This window comes from Pelodiscus sinensis, chromosome 25, assembly GCF_052426305.1.
Source record: "Pelodiscus sinensis isolate ZL-2025 chromosome 25, ASM5242630v1, whole genome shotgun sequence".
Classification (NCBI taxonomy): Eukaryota; Metazoa; Chordata; order Testudines; family Trionychidae; genus Pelodiscus; species Pelodiscus sinensis.
Window position 1 is genome coordinate 12,785,629 of NC_143076.1, and position 14,235 is coordinate 12,799,863.

Here is a 14,235-nt window from a genome sequence, read left to right on the forward strand (position 1 = left end):
CCAGAGAGGAGCATGGAGAGGGAGTGTTAGCCAGGAATCTCTGATGTTTTATGGCTTAGGGTCATGCAGGCGCTCACATTAGCTGAATCAGAATGGTCCCTTGTAGCCTCACAACCTGGGAATCCTCTTTCATGATCTGGGAGGAGGGTCCTCCCAGGTCATTACCAAAAGGGGGGCCTCATTCTGCACCTGTGCAGGAGTAGATGGGGATGTGACATACCAGGATACAATCCAGATTAATAGGCAGCTGCGTCACCACTGCCCTGCAACCTTGGGTGCTTGCAATGACTTGCTGAAGTAGCTCCCACCTGGACCTCTTACAAACAGCCCCCCAGCATGCAAGCCCCACTCGGAGTGTCGGGGTGTAACTGCAGCCTGCCAGCCACGCTTGGGCTATACTCTGGCTCTTACCAACCTTAGTTATGCTGCAGGATGACCCCAACACATCCCCAGCCCCAAATCTCCCCCACAAATGTGTGTCTTTGTACTGCCCACCCTCTCCTGGACAATATTTAAGTTTGTTATTAATTTATGGGAACAATGTACCAGCAAATTATTTCAAATAGTTATGCAGACACTTTAATGTTCACACGCTGCATTAGATAAAACACTAAAACAAGTTTATTAACTACAAAGAGAGGAGTTTTAAATACCTCTGTTAGATTCAAGCAAAGCTTTTCACCACATGCTTTCAGCAGCTTTTCTGGCCAAGCACCATAGGGCAGGACTCCTCCCCCAGAATCCAATTCTTGCTTCCTTTTTCTCTTCAGGTGTGGTGAGTGTGATAGGCAGAGAGAGAGGTGTCCTGAGGTGCATGCCCCTTCTTTTTATAATCCTGAGAAGCATTTCTAGCTGGGAGCAAGGTGGCAGGAAGTCTGTGTGAATGGGAACTCCATGTTGTTTCTTTGCTAAGAAGTGCGTTTTTTCTCCCCGCTCCCTTTCTTGTCAAAGAATAGCTACTTAGCAGGTAACGATGTGGCTGAGGCATTAGCTTAACCTCTGAAGTAACTACTTTGGTCACTCCCCAGACTTCTCTAGAAAATATGCTTTTAGTCATGATCTCAGTTTAGGTTTATAACTTCACACATAACACTGCTAGGTGCACTTTGCCATACCATTACTGATCAGCAAATTATGAGTTTCTTTGATCATCCGTATGGCAAAATGAGATCATGACTAAAAGCATGTTTTCCAACAAGATTGGGGAGTAGCCAACTACTATCTAGCTGATAGAAATGTCGCTGTGTTAGTCTGGTCTAGCTGAAACAAAAAACATCTGGCATCCTGCTTCAAAGACATTTTAACACCAGACTTGAAAGAGAATCCTCTGAACTGTCATTCATGCTTCAATTTGACACTTTACGCCTAGGTCTTAACAAAGACATTAATTATCTTACCCATTACAAAGATAGCTTCCCCAGTTATCACCTCTAATATCATTAGCTCACAGACATTTACCTCCCCCCCCCCCCATCCTCCTTCTGTTCTGAAATTTGATTTGTCCTTTTCATGTGTGTTCATTTTTTTGATTGTATCCTTTGGTATATATGGTCATGCCAATTTTCTTCCACTGTTTGATCTGAGGAAGTAGGTTTGGCCCACGAAAGCTCATCACCTAATAAACCATCTTGTTAGTCTTTAAAGTGCTATAGTCCTGTTTTTTGTTTGTACTATCTAGGGGTATGTCTACACTACAGCACTAATTCGAACTAACTTAATTCGAATTAGTTAATTCGAACTAAGCTAATTTGAACTAGTGCATCTAGACCTAAAAACTAGTTCGAATTAGCATTTTGCTAATTCGAACTAGCATGTCCACATTGAGTGGACCCTGAACCGAGGTTAAGGATGGCCGGAAGCAGTGCCGGCAGGGCATCAGATTAGGACTTAGAGCGTGGAGCTGCTGTCTCGGGCTAGCCGAGGGCTGTGCTTAAAGGGTCCCGACCTCCACCCCGGACAGACAGTACTCAGGGGTTCCCTGCTCGCTTGTCTAACTCGATGAGGGACAGCAAAGCAGTTCTGTCTTGGAATGCCCCGAATGCCCATACTCGGCACATCACAGCACTCGGCCATCAGCCTGGCTGCACTTGCCGCAAGCTACCATCCGGGGAGGGGGTCAATTGGAGGGCTGCAGGAGAGCTTCCACCCCGAGGAGCCCGCAGAGCCACCCCAGTCCTCCCCATCGGGGCCTTGTACCCCATTCCTCCGTCACCTCCTTCCACTTAACCCTCCCTAGCCCCCCTTCCTGATGTACAAAATAAAGGACACGTGTGTTCAAAAATAGAAACTCTCTTTATTGAACAAAACTCGGGGAGACTGGGAAAAGGAGGTGGGAGAGGGGAAGAGAGGGTGGGAGAGGGGAGGGCAACTAAAATGATCAGGGGTTTGGAACAGGTCCCATATGAAGAGAGGCTAAAGAGACTGGGACTTTCCAGCTTAGAAAAGAGGAGACGGAAGGGGCATATGATAGAGGTCTATAAAAGCACGAGTGGTGTGGAGAGGGTGCATAAAGAAAAGTTCTTCATTAGTTCCCATAATAGAAGAACTAGAGGACACCAAATGAAATGAATGGGTAGCAGGCTTCAAACTAATAACAGAAAGTTCTTCTTCACAAAGCAAATAGTCAGCCTGTGGAACTCCTTGCTGCAGGAGGCTGTGAAGGCTAGAACTATAACAGAGTTTAAAGAGAAGTTAGATAAATTCATGGAGGCTGGGTCCATGGAGTGCTATTAGCCAGGGGATAGAAATGGTGTCCCTGGCCTCTGTTTTGGAAGGCTGGAGATGGATGGCATGAGACAAATGGCTTGGTCATTGTCTTCGGTCCATCCCCTCCGGGGTAGCTGGTGTTGGCCGCTGTCGGCAGACAAGCTACTGGGCTAGATGGACCTTTGGTCTGACCCAGTATGGCCGTTCTAAGCTCAGGGTCGGGGGTCTCACGGGACCACCTTGATTTTCATGCACACCTGCTCCTGGGTGGCCAGGCTGGCAGCTATCCTGCCCTAGATGGCCACTTTCCTGTGCCTAGTGCGGAGGTCGTGGATGAGGTCCACGATGTCTGCACTAGACCAGGTGGGCGCCCGCCTCTTGCGGCCCCGGGCAGGCTCCTGGAAGCCGCCAGCCTGGTCCCGGGAAGAGGCGGAGGGCTGGGTGGCAGCGGGTGGCTGGTTCGTTCCGTGCCAGGTGCAGGGTCTGCTGGCTGGGTGCTGGCAGGCTTGCACCTGTCATGGGCACCGTAGCCAGCCCGTGCCCCTTTAAGGGCTCTGGGGCCGGGAGGGGGGCAGACGAGTTTCCCTGGTGGTGCCCAGAGTGGCCACCAGGGCAAGCTGGGGAGGGCTAGCCTCCCACTAGTTCGAATTAAATGGCTACACAGCCCTTAATTCGAACTACTTAATTCGAACTAGGCATTAGTCCTCGTAGAATGAGGTTTACCTAGTTCGAATTAAGCGCTCCGCTAGTTCGAATTAAGTTTGAACTAGCGGTTTGCATGTGTAGCACCTATCAAAGTTAATTCGAATTAACGTCTGTTAATTCGAATTAACTTTGCAGTGTAGACATACCCTAGCTGGTATCTTTCACCACCAATGTATTCTTCACATGCACACGTGCAAATCTGCAGATGGATCCTCAGCTCACCATCATATACAAATCTGTGCCTGTCTGGTTTGGCTACGCCAATGGGCCTTGTCATAACCATGAGGGCTGGCCAGCACCTGGGGACTAAGGGGTTAACCTAGCCAGGTATCTGGTCAGCCAATAACAATGCAGGTAGGGATTTCAAACTGTCTGAGTCAGAGCAGTCTCTTCCAAGTAACAGGGAGATGGGAAGGCCTATCTCTCTCCAAGAAAAGTCTCCTCAAAATGTGTAAGTAGGTCAAAGTTAGTTAACACATCAGGTTTTGTTGTTTTGTTTGGGGATGTGGAATTGATGTCTGAGCTGTTCAAAGTGTGTGGTTTTTTCTCTCTCTCTTTAAAAGTGTTTTTCCTTTTATAAGTAAGTCCTGAGCCCAAGGGATCTCCCTGAGTATCTAGATTAATTGGTGGCTCATTGTCATTTGGCCACTTTATTATGCTTGCAACTATGGTATTGTTTTGATAATAAAAGTTTGATACTTTTTTTTTTATTAATCTGGTATTAGTTCATTTCTGTGTCCTGGAAAATCTGTCTGTGGGTATCTGCATGCCTTTGACTAGGGGGCAGTTACCAGAGATTGCAGCTTGTATTTTCTCTTTTCTTTTTCAAGCTCTTTGGGGAAAAGAGCTTGAGGTACCCCGGAGGTTTTAGGGAGGAGATTTCCAAGTGAAAATTGGAGATTTCCCATTTTTCTTGGAATACTTGGGTGGTGGCAGCATATAGTCCCCAAAATCTGGGTATTAGCATTTTGGGGGGAAGTTTTGGTACCACAGCCTGTAGAGATCAGGTTTGGGGTGCTTTTGCGGGACCCCACTTGTGCATTTATTGTCCCAGAGGAGGGAACAGCCTTGACAGGCCTGCAACCAGGAGACAGTTATTCTGCTCTGGACTCTTCCAGGCTCAGGGCTTGAACCATATGGGAGAAACGTTGGAAAATCTAGATTCCTCTGCCTCTTGTGTGAGGGAGCACAAGCATGGCGATGGGACAAGGGGGAAGCTCCTTATGCCCGGCACGTCTCTACAGGGTGAGGAATACGCCAGGTTTTACTCTCTCCATGCCTCAGACGCAATGTGAGATTAATACCAACGCCTCCCTCTACACCTATGTCAGCAGGCCACTGGTGAATTACGGAGTCACAAACGCTGGGGTAACTGTTGGTGAGTGGGTGTCACAGGAACCCCTCTGCTGACACGCGTCTGTTACAGCCCGAGCGGTAGAGTCTTGACTCTTTAGCTCAACCCCTAGCGGCTCATGCTTTTAGCTCTCCAAGTCCCCAGATCAGCTCCCAGTGTGTCAGCCGGAAGGGCAGCCACCACACTGGGACGTGGGAATTTCAGCGTCCAGTTCTCATTAACTGTGATAGGATCCTGGCCTCCAAATCCCATGGGCTGCTTTGAGAGTCCCAGCTGTCCCTCAGCCATGCCTTCTGAGGTACCTCCCCTCCGGCAACATCACTGCTACTGCCCCCCGCAAACACAGTGCCGCCCAAGAGCTCCTGCACAGCTCTCCACTAGGGCAGAGGGAGAAACCCTGGTTTTAGCTGGAGGGAAAACAAGTAGAGAATGAGGAATCAGCACCGATGGTAGCAGTTTGGTCACCTGAGGGCTGATTTCTTAACCCCAGTGGAGGCCTCAAAGCACACACAAGAACTGACTCCCTGGCCATGCCTGTCCCAGCATCCCCATCTCTCCTGGGTGGAAACCCCCCTTTGGACCTGCCTCTTCGCAAAGGCAGCTGTACCCTCCTAGGGCCAATTGACCCTCACCCTTGCTGAGCTCGGAGTCGCGTGCCCCTTTTGTATTCCTAGGGGAAACTTTTAGACTGAGATCGCAGTGTAAGGAATCCATGTTCTGTAAACCAGTGCTGGGCCAGTGCTGCTTCTTCAGCCGTAAGCCTCCATCTTGTGAACTAAAGGGAAGCCTTTCACTGGGACTAGAGTACTTCCCACATCCTCTCTGCAGCCCAGACATTAGCAGACAATATTACAGAGACCCAGTGAAAACGAGGTTTGACGTAGTGGGGGGGCTGTCTGCTCTGTAACCCGGGGTCCCCCTGCGCTGGGATGTGATTCTCACTGACTCACCCACATGTGAGTGGTTCTCACGGACTCACTCAGACCCCAGGCTCAGCCTCCCAGGAAGAGAGACAAAGGGAGAAAGGAGGAGACCAACACCAGGCTGGGGGAGGCAGTTGTTGTCTGGGAAGTATGGAGAGAAGAGGCTAAGCTGGAGGCCTAGGAACGATGGACTCTAACCTTAGGGTCTGAGGTGCCCTGGCCCCTGTAGCCACATCACATATGTGCTGTGCTGTATCCTGAAGGAACAATAAACCCCTCTCTATTCTACGACTGGCGGAGTCTGTTCTTGCTGCTACGGGGCAAGATTTGGGGGAACCCCAACTCGCCGTCACACGAGGACATCCCACTGGGAAATGCTTTGGCTTCCTAGAAGACTTGGTGATAAAGCCAATGTCTATAAATCTTTCACCACGCAACTTAGGACATGCTCAAGTGGGTCAGAACCAACGTTCCTTTTGTCCAGAAGTCCCCCAACTGTGGTGTGCAGAAGAATGTTTAGGGGCTTAGCTAGGTCATTGGGCTTAGAGATTGGTTTAAAACTCATTAACGATGATAACTCTGGATAGTCCGTAGCCATGGACATGTCCAACCCCTTGTGGAAACAATCTTTCTTTTATGTTTTCTTTTTCTCTCTTTTTTTCCTTTCTTTTCTTTCACCTCCCTTCTGAATTTTGTTTGGCAGTAAGTGTTTTAGATGCATATCATGTAAAAGGAAAAATAAAGTGAGCATCACTCTAAAGAGCAGAAAGGTCTGTGACACCAGTTAGGACTTGGCAGGGATGATTAGGCTGATGAAAGAGAATAAATGGCACTTTCAAGGTAATAGATGCACCCAAAAGAATCATCATCTCAGAGTGCAATATGAGACAGGAACATTTTGAAGCAAAAAAGTTTATTCCCTTAAATGGGAGTCACAAACCTCCCTTTATTTTTTGATGTGAAATGCCAATGTCTGGGCATGTGAGTGTATTAAATCGTGGCAGATTTAAGAACTCCCGCCCCGCATGGGGATTTGATTGGGTGCCCTGCAGCACAGCAGTGTGGTGTGGAAAGTGCTCCTGGCGCGTTCAGGAGGAAAGGCACTAAAGGAATGCAAAGCGATGTCACTGTCAGAGGAGACCCATCTCACTAATAAGATGATTTTTCTGTTCTAATCTGTGTAGGTTCTTACCCCACTTTATCCCATCATGTGCCGCATCTGAGGCCGAGAGCCTCAAATATATATAGGTGCCCAGCTCCCATGGAATAGCGGGGCCTGCGTGCCATAAGTGTTGTGTCGACATGTCTGTCAGGTGCTTGTTCTCTCATCCTCTTCCCGGCAAGGTGGGGGGGCGAGAATGCGCCGGGGAGTGCTTTCTTTTGGAAGGGTTGGGTATACAGTAAGTGCTCCATGCTAACCTTAGAGAATGCAGGGTAAAGAATTGTGCTTTGCACCTAGCGTGGAAGGTGGGAAGGTTTGTGAAGATCCTTAGTTCCTGAGCAGGTTCATGCCCCACATCTTGGGCCAAGGCCTCTGTCTCACAAAGTCTTCTGCCAATAAAAGCTTGACGTTCCCTCCTAGGCCACGGTGAAGGCCCTCAAGGTAGAAGGGTTCAGGCCAGTATCTATCGGCTATGGGGTTGGCTTGTCACCTCCATCCAAGGGTCTAACTCAGCCCCCCAGCCCCGTGGCATGCACTGGTACATCATTGGCCTTCGACACAGAGAGGCTGACCGCCGAATGGGCCCTGGAGACCAAAAGCCCCAAGGGCTGGTTCTCCCAAGTCAAGCGTGGGGCCTATTAATGAGACAATGAAGGGAGAGCCAGCCAGCTGCTGCTGCATGTTTCCCAATTTGGGGATAAATCGCAGCCTTCTATCTCTGGGGCTCTAATCTTGGGAATGGTGGTGGCAGCAGGATGGTCCTAATGAGCCCGAGGCCTCCTGGGTTCGGTGCCCGCCGCCGTGAGCACTTGCACAAGCCACGTTCCCAGTCCTGGGTCTGAGTGTCCCTGTGTGTACAATGGGGAGAATGAGGCCTGCCTCCCAGCTTCTCCCTGAAGGCTCCGGGGCTGGGGGACCAAAGGGCTGTAACAGTCCTGAGCCATTCGCTTTGGGGATGAAATCAGGCTAGCCAGTCCCGCGGCTGGCTCCTGAGCTGATTGTTGGGACAGTCCGTAAGTTATTAACAGGAACGATGCGAGAGCATTGGTCTCACCCCAGATCACTGACAGCCTCCCTGGGGTAAGTCCCCATCCCGCATGGCCATGCAGAAACCCCCGGCCTTGACTTGCAGAACTCCAGGGAAAACCCATGGGGCCAGCAGTTGCTCAACAGCTCTGAAAACCAGCTGTCAGCCCAGTGGCCCTGGAGGGAGGGTGTGAGCCAGAACAGGAGTAGCTGTCCCGTGCGGCATGGTCGTGGGAAAACATGGAAGCCGCAGAATTAGCGTTGACTCTGGGTCGTCCGGAATGCTCCGGGGCTGTGGGTGGCCCTGGTTCTTTTGTGGCCATCAGGATGCTGTTGCAGAGCACAAATCCAGTAGGGGTTTGATCTCTGCAATAACAAATCCAATAGGGGTTTGATCTCCTCCTCCAGGCAGCCCTCCCTCCCCCCTCCCTGCAGGTACAGAGGGGGCACTGGGTGAGGGTGGGGGGCATTATGCATAGAGAACAGCTCAGCAGCTCTAGAAGAGCAACACATCCTCAGACTGGCTTGCTGCCTCGTGGGGGCGGTGTGTGTGTGTATTGTGCGATGCACAGTATTCCTAGGAGCCAGTAGTGTGTGGCTGTATGTTCGGAGCACATGGTTGGTTTTGTGTGTTTGTGTTGGAGCGAGAGCTGCGCATATGCTGGTGTTTGTGTGGGTCTGTGTGAGCTGGGGAGTGTGGAGTTTGTGCCTATCTCGGGGATAGCAGGGTGTGTGTGCATGAGGATAAGCGCTGCGCTGGGAGTGGTGGCCATGCCACTTAGTGCTGGATGGTTCCAGTTTCTTCTCTGTCTTTCAGCTCTTTATCTTGAGGGGTCTCCAGCTGGGATGATCCCTGGAGGACTAGCCTCCAAAGCCAGGGGCCAGTACCCTCTGCTAATGCCTCTGTCTCAGGGTTTGTCCAGAGAACAGACAGGGCCAAAAGCCAGGGAGGAGAAAAGAGAAAAGGACACCAGGGGTATGTCTAAACTTTATGGCTCCGTCGATGGAGCCATGTAGATTAGGCTGATTGGCGGAGGGAAATGAAGCTGTGATTTAAATAATCGCGGCTTCATTTAAATTTAAATGGCTGCCGCTCTCTGCCAACCAGCTGATGATCAGCTGTTTGTCGGCAGATCGGGGCAGTTTGGACGCACCTTGGTCAACAAGGAACCCTTTGTCGATAGGCGCAGATAAACCTGGTTTCACGAGGCATACCTGTGCCGGTCGACAAAGGCTTCTTTGTCGACCGCGGCACATCCAGACTGCCCCGATCTGCCGACAAACAGCTGATCATCAGCTGGTCGGCAGAGTGCGGCAGCCATTTAAATTTAAATGAAGCTGCGATTATTTAAATCACGGCTTCATTTCTCTCCGCCGATCAGCCTAATCTACATGGCTCCATCGACGGAGCCATGTAGTTTAGACACACCCCAGGAGAGCAGAAAACGAGGGAGAAAAATGCCAGGCTTGAATTGGGCTTCCAGTGGCTGGGTGGTCCCATGAGGGTCGTGCATCACCTCTCAGGGTGAGAGCAAATGGTGCGGAGTGATCTGTGAGTGCTGCAGACAGATGGACTGGTGACATCATCCGAGTGTGTGTATGTAAGAGCCTACCTATTTGGGATCCTTTTGCTGAGAGCCTCTGAACAGCGGAGCAGGGTGTGAAGAGAGAGACATGGAGGAAACATTTGAGGGAGACATTGCTAAGAGCCAGCCTGTTTGGGGAGGGTCCCTCAGGTACATCCCGCTCAGCCAGAAGTAGGAGGTGAAGTCCAGCCACAGACAAGCCAGGGCTACAGTGTGAACCAGCGGCTACGCTGGGGACTGCCAAGACCTGGGCTCTGTGGGACTTCAGAAAAGTGATTCCCAACTCGGTTCTGTTTCCTCCCTCTGTCCCGTCTGTTTAGACTGTCAGCACTTCAGGGCAAGAATGGTCTCAAACAATATATTTGTACAGCCCCTTGCGCAATGGGGCCCCAAGCTCCTACTGCTACTGATAATACAGTAATCCCTCATTTAACACTATAGATGTGTTTCTGAAAATGTTCGTGCTAAGTGAAAATGTGCAATGCGGGGTCAATTTTCCCATTAAAAATAATGGAAAAGCTGGGGGTTGCATTTCAGGTGGTGGTGGCAAAGTCAATTTTTTGTTGGTGCTGGGTCGTCAACGTCAACATTAAATATCTAGCAACACAAGATAACTAGCAACACAAGTCGCCACGGTTTGTTAAAACACAAAGATAAACACATGAGTGAATGGAGGAGCGCTGTGACCATGTGTATTCATCCGCTCATGCGTATTACCACTGTTTTCACCAACGTATACCGCCGCGCGAAGTAGTCCGCCACTTGATTATTTCCGTGTTATTTCGGGGACGGTCATGTTATTCAAAAACATTCCCTAAAAAAAAATCATGCTATTGCAAAAATGTGTTAAGCGGGCACATGTTAAATGAGTAATTACTGTATGTGAGTCCCTGAGAGGAATCAAGTGTGCTTGTGAGCTTACCCCAGGGCTGTAAATGCCTCCTCCGCTGCCTTTCACACCAGCCTCCTTGAACTCAGAGGATGCGCCTGCTTTTGCCAGCACTTGCTCCACCCGCCTCTTCAGCCCTGAGCTGCTCTCCAGGCAGGCACAGAACCTGGTAAAGGCTCCTTGGTCCCTCTGACTCTTGGAGCAAAGAAAGGACGTCCCAAGAGCCGTGGTGTGGGTGTAAGGCCCCCATATAAATTTGGGAGTGAGATCCCAAGACCTGCACAGCAAAGCAGTGGTAGAGTTGGGAATAGAACCAGTGACTCCAACCCCCCAATCTCTGCTGTGGCCCGAAGAGCACATGGCTTCAGCAAGCGCCTTGAGGTCTTGAGGCTCTGGTGTGAAAGGGTTAAATCAGTCACGTGAGTCATGTTCCTGCCAGTTAGCATCCACGCCCTCCCGCAGAAGGCGTGGCCATAGCTACATGATGCCCAATCCGCGGCCGTGAACTAGTTACCCACGTGACACCTGATGGATTGTCAATGTCTCCTTGCAGACCCTCCTCTCGTCAACCTGTCCGTAGAGCCCCAGCCAGTGCTTGAGGACAACACGGTGAAGTTTCACTGCTCTGCCAAGGCGAACCCAGCGGCAACCCAGTACAGGTAAGACTGCCTGCAAGGAGCTGCCCTCTGTTCACGATGGTACATGTTCAACACTGCCCCCTGCTGGAGCGCTGCTCATGTTGAACAGTGTGTGCTGCTGCCTGCCCATAGGGAGTTGCTTCCTATAGCTTGCTAGAGTGCAGTTGAAGCTGTGGCTGTGTTTGTTAACAGGCTGGAGACCCGCTCTTGTGATTGGCATGGGGAGGCTTTGCTGTCACTTCCAGGCTGGACATTGACCCACCTGCACAGAGCTTGCAATGGATTAGCTGGGGTACAGAGTTCCCACTGGAATAGCATGGGCCTACTCCTATATGCCCCTTCCTCCTCCTGGGTGAGCAATGCTCTCTGGTGCTCCAGCCACAATCCCTTGATGGTGATGTTGGATGTGAACAGCCTCCATCTTTGCCTCAGCCACGGATGGCTGCAGGACACACCAACTCCTTGGTCCGAGGTTCCCTGCCTTGACAGAGGGGATTAGAGCCCTGTCCGCATGGTAGCAGAACCATATGTTTAGGGACACAACTAGCAAAACACAGACAGTCTATCATGGAAGAGCTTGTTGAGTTTTTCCAGAGGCTTTTACATTTTGGAAGTTACAACTTCATCTCGCTGCTGGTGCCCATGGCAGAGGTTGTCTGATCGGAAAAGTATATGGCAAAATACAGATTCATTAGTCACCACATAGCACAGAGCAGTGGTTCTCACCCAGGGGGTACCTAGAGGTCTTCTAGTGTAGGAGTGGGCAATAATTTTTGGTGGGGGGCCACTTCAAGAGTTTGGAAGATGGTCAAGGGCTGCACTTTTCTGTGGAGGGGCAGTGGGGGTCTAGGGTGGGGGTTGGCTGCAGAAGGGTGCATGGGGTAAAGGGACTGGGGTGCAGGAGACAGTGTGAGGTCTGAGAAGGAGTTTGGGCGAAGGAGGGGGTTGTGACCTGGGTCAGGGGATTGGGGTGTAGGGTCAGGGAGGGAGTGTGGGTACAAGAGAGGATTCTGGCCTGGGGGAGGGGCTCTAGGAGGAGGTGCAAAGTCTGGGAGGAATTGTGACCTGGGAGAAAGGGGAAAAAGGGGGTGCAGACTGCAGGGGGTTTGGGTGGTGACCTGGGGCAGGGGAATGGGCTGCAGAGTCTGGGAGGGTGTTTGGGTGCAGGAGAGGATTCTGGCCTGGGGGAGGGGCGTGGGAGGGGGCACAGGGCCTGGGAGGGAGTTGTGACCTGGGGCAGGGGGCACAGAGGGTATGTATGGTGGCTTGGGGCAGAGTTGGGGTGCAGAAGGGGCTGGGGTGACAGAGGCAGGCTCTAGCTGGGAGACGCTTACCTAAGAGCGTCCTGGCGAGCCGCCCTGCAGCACCCCCAAGGCAAGCTGGGCTCCCTGCCTCCTCCAGATCCACATCACTTTAAACTGCAGACTGTTTCCTCCACATGGCTCTTAGCTCCAGGAGGGGGAAGAGGCTTGTGCTGCCCCCTACTCCAGACCATTCTCTGGAGAGATTGTCTGGGATCAGTTCCTATTGGCCCGTTGTTTCCAGCCAATAGGAGCTGAAGATTGGGCTGGGGGTGGGGAGATCACACAAAGCCTCTGCCCACCTGTATAGCAGAGAGCCACATGGACGTGGCAGCTGCATGCCTGAGGGTCCCAGCAGAGTGGTCCACGGGCCAGATCTAGTGGCTTGGTGGGTCAGATCCAGCCCGTGGGCCGTATGTTGCCCAGCTCTGTTCTGGGGGGTACATCAGTCGATCTAGATATTCACCTAGTTTTACAGTAAGCTACATAAAAGCACTAGTGAAGTCGGTACAAACTAAAATGTCATACAATTACTTGTTTATATTATACACTGAAATGTAAGTACAATAATTACATTCCATTTGATTTATAATTATATGGTGAAAATGAGAAAATAAGCAATTTTTCAGTAATAGCATATTGTGACACTTTTGTATTTTATGTCTGAATTTATAAGCAAGTAGTTTTTAGGTTTGGTGAAATGTGAAGGTATGCAGAACAAATCAGACTGCTGAAAGGAATATTGTAGTGTGGAAAAGTTAAGAACCGCTGTCTTAGAGTAGAGGGTTCCCAAACTGGGGGTCAAGAACAGAGGCTATGGGTTTACTCAAGAGTGGAGCTGAGCAGGAAATGTTTTTCCTGTCCTGAAAGTTTTTTTGAATTTCAACAGGTTTTTTGCATCCCAAACTGGGACAAATAATCAAAAATCTCAAATATTTTCACAAATCAACAAACTAGAAAACCCTTTTGTTTTGATCATTTCAGTTCCAAAATGTTGCATTTTTATTTTGACTTTTTAAAACCTTTTTTAAATGTAAATGTACTAACATTTAGAAGTAGAAAGTCATTTCAACTCAACCAACCAAAAACATCAAAACACTTTGACCATTTACAAACTTTCCCAAAAATATTTCTTTCAGGGGATTTGTTAAATCTGACCCTGTTTCATGACCAGTTTTAGACAAATTGGCATCAGAAGTTTCCCAACTCGCAAAACCCATGACTGCCCTTCACATGTGGGGAGAATCTTGGCCAGATATAACCAGATGGAGAAGGTCGCAGAATGTAGGATCACTGGCCAGAAAAGTTTGTGAATGCCTGGATAGAAATAATACTCTCCTTTAGGGGGTCAGTTAGGCTATGTCGACATAGCGTGTTATCATATATATAGTAGCCCAGTGTCTGTGACTCTGTAACGCTGAAATGCTGGCTGTTCCCTCTGGGCGGCGCTGTTGCCTGAGTCATGTTCTTTGCCTCTCACCTTGGTGCTCTGCTGACTTCTGCGCCGCTCAGCCAGGCCACCGCAGGGGAGCAAGCGGCACAAGTGGCCGTTTGCAGCAGGGGTTGTGTGGAGCCCAAACGGTCGTGTATAGAGGAGAAGAGAAAGAGAGAGACAGAGAGAGAGGCAGGAGATGGAGGAGAGCTGAGAGAGAGGGGGCGGGAGGCAGTAGAAGGAGGAGCGAGAAAGAGAGAGAGAGAGAGAGATGGAGCGAGAGACCGGAGGCTCAGGAGAGAAGACCGATGTGGAGGAGAGACCTAAAAATCGCGTCTTAAGATGGGCTAATTGGCTAGTTTCAGAATAACTGATGTTATTCTGAAATAACATATTCTGCATCTACACAACAAGTAGTTATTTCCACATAATGTTGAAATGATGTTGAGCTGGAGAACTTCTTACTCCAACTGCTGTAACCCTCATTTCACAAGGAGTGAGGGAAGAGAGGAA

At 50.1% G+C, this 14,235-nt stretch overlaps 1 protein-coding gene across 4 annotated transcripts in view; it reads left to right on the forward strand.

The window, feature by feature from the left end:
* The window catches only part of KIRREL3 (kirre like nephrin family adhesion molecule 3), a 782,703-nt gene that overhangs the window by 623,132 nt on the left and 145,336 nt on the right, over positions 1-14,235 (forward strand). For all 4 annotated transcript variants that reach the window (XM_075909300.2, XM_075909298.2, XM_075909299.2 and 1 more), the window contains one exon: positions 10,905-11,010. In XM_075909300.2, coding sequence (XP_075765415.1) covers positions 10,905-11,010 — 106 coding nt within the window. The remainder of the gene's footprint in view (positions 1-10,904; positions 11,011-14,235) is intronic.